General features: G+C 47.1%; 1 protein-coding gene across 1 annotated transcript; it reads right to left on the bottom strand.

The window, feature by feature from the left end:
- Positions 1 to 380: 380 nt before the first annotated feature.
- On the bottom strand, positions 381 to 8703 carry LOC108677464 (leukotriene A-4 hydrolase). Its single transcript, XM_047882423.1, has 10 exons — positions 8536 to 8703; positions 7757 to 7872; positions 7119 to 7264; positions 6725 to 6988; positions 6181 to 6322; positions 5069 to 5209; positions 3511 to 3717; positions 1860 to 2101; positions 1218 to 1328; positions 381 to 1059 (listed from the first exon to the last, which is right to left on the bottom strand). Exons 1-10 carry the CDS (start codon positions 8573 to 8575, stop codon positions 924 to 926), a joined length of 1545 nt encoding a protein of 514 aa, XP_047738379.1. The 5' UTR covers positions 8576 to 8703; the 3' UTR covers positions 381 to 923.
- Positions 8704 to 9815: the final 1112 nt, after the last annotated feature.

Genomic DNA, 9815 nt, shown 5'->3' with positions numbered 1-9815 from the left:
CCTACACTTCAGTGGACACCGAGATCACCTGATCTCACTTCATGTTTCTTATGGGGTTACTTTAATGAAGTTGTTTACGTCCCGCCTCTACCAGCAACTCTGTTTACGTCCCGCCTCTACCAGCAACTCTGTTTACGTCTCGCCTCTACCAGCAACTCTGTTTACGTCCCGCCTCTACCAGCAACTCTGTTTACGTCCCGCCTCTACCAGCAACTCTGTTTACGTCCCGCCTCTAGCAGCAACTCTGTTTACGTCCCGCCTCTACCAGCAACTCTGGTTGATCTGAAGAACCGTATCACTGCTACGGTACACTCAGTAACAGAAGATATGCTTTCTCGTGTGGGACGAGTTTGGCTACCGTTTAGATGTTTGCCGTGCAGCACAAGGGGGACAAATTGAACATTCATAAATAAGTATGAAAAACTTTCAATCTTTCTCTTTCCTTTGGTGTACAAATTAATCATTTTGAATTCATACTTGGATAAATACGAATTTATTGAATTATGTTCATCATTTAGAATTACCTTTGTACTTAAGATAATATATTATTAGGATCATTAACCTCTTTGGAATATTTTTATGATAAACCATCATTTCATATCCAGGCCAAATATCGATAACGGAGGATGTAATTCAACAAAAAACGCCCAAAGAATATTTTCGGGCAAAATCTATGTAGAAACATTATTCTATAGCATTCCTGGGAATTAGTATTCAGTAAAATAAGGCTGTTGGCGTATCGGAGATTTGAAACTTGGCAAACATGCGAGGTAGGATACGTCCCAGGAAATATAAAAGTACGAAGCGACAACGATGTAACAAGTCCCGTTACATTGGAAGGAGACGTCTAAAGGAACAGAAAAGTACGAAGCGACAACGATTTAACTAGCCCCGTTAAGACAGATTCTGCAACTGGACAGAGACTATGAGTGGGAGGGCGACGGGAGATGCAGGTCCCCCCGCAGGGAGTGGGCGGAGACATGCATCATGGACGCCTCGTGCTCCAGGAAGTGGGCGACCGCGCGTTCCCGCACTGGCGGCCCCCACGCGTACAGCTCCCTGGAGGGTCGGTAGGTTTAGGGCACACTTGTCATTCAAGAAATATTGCTAACATCATAAAAAATGCATAGTATTTGAGGAACAATGTATCCTTACTTACAAATCCTATGTAATCTGTTGCTGTTATCACTCGAGAAATTAGGCTGCACGGCGCCCACCTGTATATAGGGCGCGTGTACTTCATCCGTCCCTGCTGCGTGACGAAGTCCAGCGCAGGTCCCACGGCCTCCTCCCAACGCGCCTTCAGCGCCAGCCGCAGCCACTGCGACCTGTGCACACGATTATATGCATTCTTGACTAATAAATAATCAATACATAGCATTCATTTTTTACGGATAAACAATCTCTAGTATCGCTACAACAATTAATACTTAGTGATAGTATTGACCATTACATGGTATGTGGTAGCTCTTGATAGCGGCACAACCCCAGGCTGCAGTTAGAACAACTGTTGAGACTGGCACCTGGTGCTCACCGCACCCCGGCACCTGGTGCTCACCGCATCTCGCAGTTGGTGCTCACCGCATCTCGCAGTTGGTGCTCACCGCATCTCGCAGTTGGTGCTCACCGTATCTCGCAGCTGGTGCTCACTGTATCTCGCAGTTGGTGCTCACCGTATCTCGCAGCTGGTGCTCACCGTATCTCGCAGTTGGTGCTCACCATATCTCGCAGTTGGTGCTCACCGCACCCCAGCAGCAGGTGCTCACCGTATCTCACAGTTGGTGCTCACCATATCTCGCAGTTGGTGCTCACCATATCTCGCAGTTGGTGCTCACCGCACCCCAGCAGCTGGTGCTCACCGTATCTCACAGTTGGTGCGTGCGAACATGCCGTAGTGGCGCTCCATGGCACTCAGTTTGCGTGCAGGCAGCGGCGGCAACTGCGCCAGGAATTCGACGATCTGCTGGGATGAGAACGCGTCCAGATCCTTGGGGGAGAAGGGGAAGTCTGGGCCTTCATCCTCACCCTCCCACGACTCCCACTTCTTCGCCAGCTCCCCACACGCTTGCGCCAANAGGTTAGGGAGGGGAAGTTTGTTAAGGCAGGTTAGGGAGGGGAAGTTTGTTAAGGCAGGTTAGGGAGGGGAAGTTTGTTAAGGCAGGTTAGGGAGGGGAAGTTTGTTAAGGCAGGTTAGGGAGGGGAAGTTTGTTAAGGCAGGTTAGGGAGGGGAAGTTTGTTAAGGCAGGTTAGGGAGGGGAAGTTTGTTAAGGCAGGTTAGGGAGGGGAAGTTTGTTAAGGCAGGTTAGGGAGGGGAAGTTTGTTAAGGCAGGTTAGGGAGGGGAAGTTTGTTAAGGCAGGTTAGGGAGGGGAAGTTTGTTAAGGCAGGTTAGGGAGGGGAAGTTTGTTAAGGCAGGTTAGGGAGGGGAAGTTTGTTAAGGCAGGTTAGGGAGGGGAAGTTTGTTAAGGCAGGTTAGGGAGGGGAAGTTTGTTAAGGCAGGTTAGGGAGGGGAAGTTTGTTAAGGCAGGTTAGGGAGGGGAAGTTTGTTAAGGCAGGTTAGGGAGGGGAAGTTTGTTAAGGCAGGTTAGGGAGGGGAAGTTTGTTAAGGCAGGTTAGGGAGGGGAAGTTTGTTAAGGCAGGTTAGGGAGGGGAAGTTTGTTAAGGCAGGTTAGGGAGGGGAAGTTTGTTAAGGCAGGTTAGGGAGGGGAAGTTTGTTAAGGCAGGTTAGGGAGGGGAAGTTTGTTAAGGCAGGTTGGGGAGGGGAAGTTTGTTAAGGCAGGTTAGAGAGAGTATGATCAGGGAGGAATGGTAGGGGATGGTATATTAGGAGAGGCTAGGCTGGAAGTGATGGGCTAATGGACTGGTTTACATACTTATCATTCCCCATTTTAACCTCTGCTTCCTTAATTTGTGGTACACAATGATATGGGGAAGGCTGCTAATCAAACGTAGGCTGGAGGGAGAATAAACTGGGAATATAAAGCTGGGGAGGATAGCTCATGAAGGTTAGGCTTCCAAGTGTGGGCTAAGGAGAGCAGACAGGAGCAAGCAGGCTGAATAATGAATGATCTCAGCCTACTAACAAGTCCATTATAGACCCTCAGCCCACTCGCACAGTCCACTAAGGACCCTCAGCCCACTCACACAGTCCACTAAGGACTTCCAGCCCACTCACAGTCCACTAAGAACCCTCAGCCCACTCACAAAGTCCACTAAGGACTCTCAGCCCACTCACACACTCCACTAAGTACACTCAGCCCACTCACACAGTCCACTAAGGACTTCCAGCCCACTCACAGTCCACTAAGAACCCTCAGCCCACTCACACAGTCCACTAAGGACCCTGAGCCCACTCACACAGTCCACTAAGGACCCTGAGCCCACTCACACAGTCCACTAAGGACCCTGAGCCCACTCACACAGTCCACTAAGGACCCTGAGCCCACTCACACAGTCCACTAAGGACCCTCAGTCCACTCACACAGTCCACTAAGGTCCCTCAGCCCACTCACACAGTCCACTAAGGACTTCCAGCCGAGTATGGCAGAGAAGTGTCGTGTAGGCAGGCCGTGCAAGGCGCCCTCAATCTTGCGCTGCACCAGCATCGTCATGCCCTCGTTCAGCCAGAAGTCCCCCCACGTCCTGTTGGTGACCAAGTTGCCAGTCCAGCTGTGGCTGATCTCGTGAATGACCACGTCTACCGCAGACTTGTCGCCTGCCTGCACAACCAAGACATGTATTAACATGTATAGAAATGGACAGACATGTGTAGAAATTGACAGACATGTGTAGAAATTGACAGACATGTACAAAAATGGACAGACATGTATAGAAATGGACAGACATGTTTAGAAATGGACAGACATGTATAGAAATGGAGACATGTGTAGAAATGGACAGACATGTATAGAAGTGGACAGACATGCGTTGAAATGGACAGCATACATGTGTAGAAATGGACAGACATGTACCTATAGAAATGGACAGACATGTATAGAAGTGGACAGACATGCGTTGAAATGGGCAGACATGTATAGAAATGGATAGACATGTGTAGAAATGGACAGACATGTATAGAAATGGACAGAAATGCGTTGAAATGGGTCTTCTGAGAAAACAATAATTTGTTTTATGTGTTTGAAATTGTGGTGGGTGGACTGTCTCGTGTGAAACACGAGATTACTCATTGAGAGAAATTTTATGTCCCTGCTAGTGGCAACATTCCTTTATGCGTTGTCGGGTGCTTTTACAAATAAAATAGTCGACGCTGAACTAGCCCCGAAACAACATTGTCGTAAGTTTTAAAGGAAGTGATAATGTGTTATTGCTTTGTTAATTTCTATTTTAAGCGACCATGCTTGTGAATAGTGAAATAATAGAAGGGAAACGTAGCTTTTAGAATTGACTCGTGTTTTCTGGTTCCTTGCAGTTTTAACAAATATATACCCCAAATCCTGGTGGCTGTTACTCCACCTACGGGAGAAGATTCATTATCCTCGAAGTAGGTGGCACAACATCTATAGAAATGGACAGACATGTATAGAAATGGACAGACATGTATAGAAATGGACAGACATGTTTAGAAATGGACAGACATGTATAAAAATGGACAGTCATTTATAGAAATGGACAGACATCTATAGAAATGGACAGGCATGTACTGACATGTTTAACATGTATAGACATGTATTGAAATGGCTAGACATGGTTGAAAATACGTGGAAATAAAAATAAATCACCGGACAAGTATAACATGCATTGAGAGATGTATGAAATATGCACATAAATGTTCAGGCAAGTGTGAATATCCATATAAATGGCTAGACTTTTATTGTCTTAATAGCGCATTACAATCTACAGTACCGGTATAGAAGCAACAGCACGAAGGGTAACAGAAGAGAGCTGTGATGCTGTAGAGGATGTCACATGTGTTTACAATTTAGTTCATTGCTACTGAAGGCTGGTCTAAGGTGGAAGTTACTTTTATTTAATTTTAAAAAAAGGTACGACTTTATCTGGCCATTTCACTCTTGTGTCCCGCTACTTCGCAAACGAAGACCCCGCACGCACCAGCAGGGTGGGGGTGACGAAGGTGAGGCAGGGGTTCTCCATGCCGCCGTAGGGGAAGGAAGGGGGGAGGACCACAAGGCCATAGTGCCCCCACACGTAGGGACCACACAGCCGCTCAGCGGCCTCCAGGGCCACCTCCGTCTGGTTGAGAGGTGGGTTTTAACTTTCTGAACTTGCGACAACATTTACTAATGCTTTTAATACCAACGAGTACACGGGGGCACATTGTGTGAAGATGAGGTATGTGTGCCGTGAAAAACTATACAAAAAAATACAGAATAACTAGTAGATTCCAAGCTTTATTAAACGGAAACCGGTCAATATATATAATTCATTGAAACAGGCAAGGCAAAGAAATATGACTAGCCACTATTGCTACTTGAAGGAAATGAATCACTGAACTAAATTCTTCAATAATTTTGACGAGCTTCGCCTGAGAGCGATAAACTCTTCAGGCACGCTTGCCAAGAGCCAGCATGAAGACAAAAAGCACAAACTGGCATGAAGACAAACAACACAAAATGGCATGAAGGCAAACAACACAAACCGGCAAACACAACCGGCATGTGGCAACATCTTGTTATAACCAGACACCCCAGACATTCATTTCAGCCAGTTGTGCCAAAAAAGGGTCAATCGTTTGCGTGTACCGAGTTGCAGTCACCGTTACTGCGTGCGGAATGCACGTTGATTAGCGATAATGGAACGGCCATTAGAAAAGTATGCCTAGACAGCAAGCGCACGCTGCTCACTTGTCCAATGCATAGTGACAACTGACTAAACTTCATAACCTTGCCTTTCATATGAAACACTACTTGCACTTTTCCTATAACATCTGACTTTTTGGTGCTAAATACAAAACAGGAAGTTTCATTGAATCACACTGTACAGTATGTATTATTGAAGACATTGGTCACTATGAGCGATTAATGTTATCACAACATGTCCCAGAGCTGTAAGCTAAACTAGCCAGAGCAATAACACCTCCAGGGTAAGAACCCTCCAGAGCAGCCTATCCAAATCCTGTTGCTCTGCAGCTCTTGTCTGTACACCTTACACGGCCAACCATCCAAATCCTGGAAGTCTGCAGCAGCTCTGGGCAGCACACACACCTCCTGGAACTCTGTAGCAGCTCTGGGCAGGACGCTGGGCTCGGCCCAGACGGTGACCCGGGGGCCCAGAGTTGCAGAGTCCAGGCGCCCCACGACCACCGCCAGCAGGTAAGCCGGCACAGGCACCGGCTGGCTGAACTGGCTGGGGGCATGACATGGCTGAACTGGCTGGGGGCATGACATGGCTGAACTGGCTGGGGGCATGACAAGGCTGAACTGGCTGGGGGTATGACAAGGCTGAACTGGCTGGGGACATGACATGACTGAACTGGCTGGGGACATGAGCTGTCTCTTATACACATCTAGATGTGTATAAGAGACAGGAACTGGCTGGGGGCATGGCATGGCTGAACTGGCTGGGGGCATGACAAGGCTGGGGGCATGACAAGGCTGAACTGGCTGGGGGCATAACATGGCTGAACTGGCTTAGAGCATGACTTCCCTAAATAATTTTCCTCCCTCCTCTATTCTTTCACTCCTCCCCTTCCGCATCCCTATCTCCCAAATGTCCCCCAAACATCTGTCCCTACCCTCTCCCCCTCACTAGCTTGTCCCCTGGGCGTGGTCTGTGGCGGCGCCCCTAAGGGCGCTCATGAGGGCGACAAGGCCCCGTGGGACGAGGACGGTTGCGCTGTAGGGGCCCTTGACGGCGGGCGCGTCCTGCAGGGGCGCCAGGGAGCGCCCGTGGATGGCCTGGCACTGCGAGAAGAGCAGCGGCGACGCTCCGTCCGCCGTCTGCCCCGCCGCCAGCCACTGCAGTGCCGTGCTCGAGGGCGACGTCTCGTACGTCACACGAACCACGTCCTCCCTGCACAGGGGGCGAGGCTCAGGGGGCGTGGTGTGGCTCAGGGGGCGTGGTTCAGGGGTATGGCTCTGGGGGTGTGGATCTGGAGGGTTCAGCACTCACCCTTTCCGCTACTGTGAGGTTCAGCACTCACCCCTCTGCCTCTGGGGGCTCGAGCAGGCTGACAGTGATGGGGGAGCCATAGATAGGATGCTTCTCCCCCACACTGAACTCCAGCAGCCGCCCCTCCTTCCTCCCCTCCTCCACCTTCAGCAGTGTTAGGTCACGAGAGTCAAGCACCTGTGGAGGAGGTCATGTTATAATCACTCCTATGTTACATTTTTACATGCATTACACATGTTACTCCAGATATTTTGCTCAATAATTCAAGTCAACTAAATCCTGTTTTTTGCAGTTAATTTTGGACATCACAGGAATTTCAACCCATTAAATGGCCCCAAACAAGCTGCAATAGTTCATAGCGGCAAAAAATATCTGAAAACGTCAATTCAATCAAAATGAAAGCCTGGCTAAATATGTACCGAGTTGTCAGTAAGTTATGCATGGGGACTGCTTAAAATATATCAGTTTGTTATGTTATCAGTGCCATCCAATGCATTATTGCCAGCAGCCTGAAACATCTTCACCACTCACTACCACTCCATTACCACCACTCATCTCCGCCCACCACTCATTTCTGCCCACCACTCATCCCTGCCCACCTTTCATCACTGCCCCCACCACTCATTACTGCCCACCAATCATCACTGCCCACTACTGCCCACCACCGACCAGTTGCCTGGCGTCAGGCTGGACCCGCTGTATGGTCAGCGTTGCTGTCCCAGAAATAACTTTTCTGTCAAAGTCGACCAGCCAATCCAGGTGCAGCTTGGTGACCCGCACTACATCTGCACAACAGAACCCAGTTCAGTGAGCTGCCCAGCTGCTGGGGTCAGTGAGCTGCCCAGCTGCTGGGGTCAGAGAGCTGCCCAGCTGCTGGGGTCAGAGAGCTGCCCAGCTGCTGGGGTCAGAGAGCTGCTCAGCTGCTGGGGTCAGAGAGCTGCCCAGCTGCTGGGGTCAGAGAGCTGCTCAGCTGCTGGGGTCAGAGAGCTGCTCAGCTGCTGGGGTCAGTGAGCTGCCAAGATGCTAATACCATAAGATGCAATTTAACAACAAAGTTTGTTGATTACTTCCATCAATCCTGATACACTCATGACCTATGAATAATGGTCATCAAATAGAAGATAACTGTTGTTACATAAAAGTAATCAACTCTAGCCCTCCTGGACTCAAATGAGGTTAAAACTTCACTACAGAGCATCTTTCTTTTGCCATTGTATTTATAATCTATTCATAAACTTTCTAGTCAACACAATACCTACTTTAATCAAGTTGCACTTCATGGAGGTATTTCTAGTTACACTGATAAGCTGGACATCAAATTTCTACCAGGCAAGCTTTTAACACCAATCATGGGAACAAAATTTCATTGATGAAAATAAAATAATTTCAACAGAAAAAAATTGTAATGCAATTATCAAGAAAAATATACTAATATCAACAGCACCCACCAGGTCTGGAAAATGAGCTGGGATCAGGACGGTCAGCCATCCTTACTTGTTGATAACAGGCTTGAAAAAGTTATTACAAGGCAATGAATTCAAATCAACAGATGTAAACTCTTGTAAGAAAAAAAAATGGAGTACCTTAAACAGATCAGTCAACCTGTAAATCAAAACCTGCAATGGAAATGCAATTACTCAGATTCGCCAAGACTTAGGTCCCTCACCAGCTCACCCTCAGCACAGTATATTTTTCAAACAATTTTTTGGTGAGTCATAGATAAATGGGTAACATTTAACATTGCAATCCATCATGTAAAGATAAAAATAACAACACGCTAATCGGCTAATGATACATTTTTTCACCTTTCTCAAGGAATTCAGAAAAATTTTAATAGCCACAGTCAATTTGATAAGTGAATGATAGATGAAATATGTATATATAATCTACTGCACAATAAATCTCTGCTCTAATGTAGACTTGTAGTTGTGGGCTGAACTTCCAATACACCACCAGGAAAAGTGATCAAACTGATCATCATATTGACTTGAGGGTCTTGCGTCTTGGAGCACAAATTCCTCCAAACCAGAATACACAACCGGGCAACCCACCACACCTGCCTGCTCTGTTGCAGTTTGCACCAGATAGTGGCAGTTAGTCCAGTTACCAGTATGTGGAGTTACTGGAGTAGGGTAAACGCGGTATATTCTGACACTTTAAGGACGCATCGAGAAATGAAAAACTATAAAAAAAACCGTATGCGTTACGCAAGTTCTGTTGCCTTCACATGACTCTCAAAACACTTCACTACGCGTCAGCAACTGATATGGAATTCACGGCTCGGTGAAATAGAATCACGGCTCGTAGAAATGGAATCACGGCTGGCAAATCCATAAAACCACGGCTCGAAAAATTCAGTCGCGGCTCGCCAAGTAGATATATTCCATACTAGCCAAGACCTAGTGTTTTTGCAGTATTTCGACACGCAAATGTATGACGTCACCATTTCAACCATCAATGAACGCATGGAACTAAAACAAAGCTTCGTATAAAGGAAAAACTAGAGAAGTGACGGAATTACCTACGATGTTGGAATATACAGCGTTTACCCTAAGTAGCCTTACTAGCATAGTGACAAACCACAGATTTTTTAGAATCAGTTCATTTATAATTTCCTCATTTACTCAAGAATTTAATCAATTTCTTATGTATGATAATGCTGGTATGGCATACCAGCATAGTGGCAAACCAGAGCTTTTTTAGAATCAGTTCATTTTTAATTTCTTCA

The sequence above is a fragment of the Hyalella azteca genome, unplaced genomic scaffold (genome assembly GCF_000764305.2).
Source record: "Hyalella azteca isolate HAZT.00-mixed unplaced genomic scaffold, Hazt_2.0.2 contig10432, whole genome shotgun sequence".
NCBI lineage: Eukaryota > Metazoa > Arthropoda > Malacostraca > Amphipoda > Hyalellidae > Hyalella > Hyalella azteca.
This window is presented reverse-complemented; position numbering and strand designations above follow the sequence as displayed.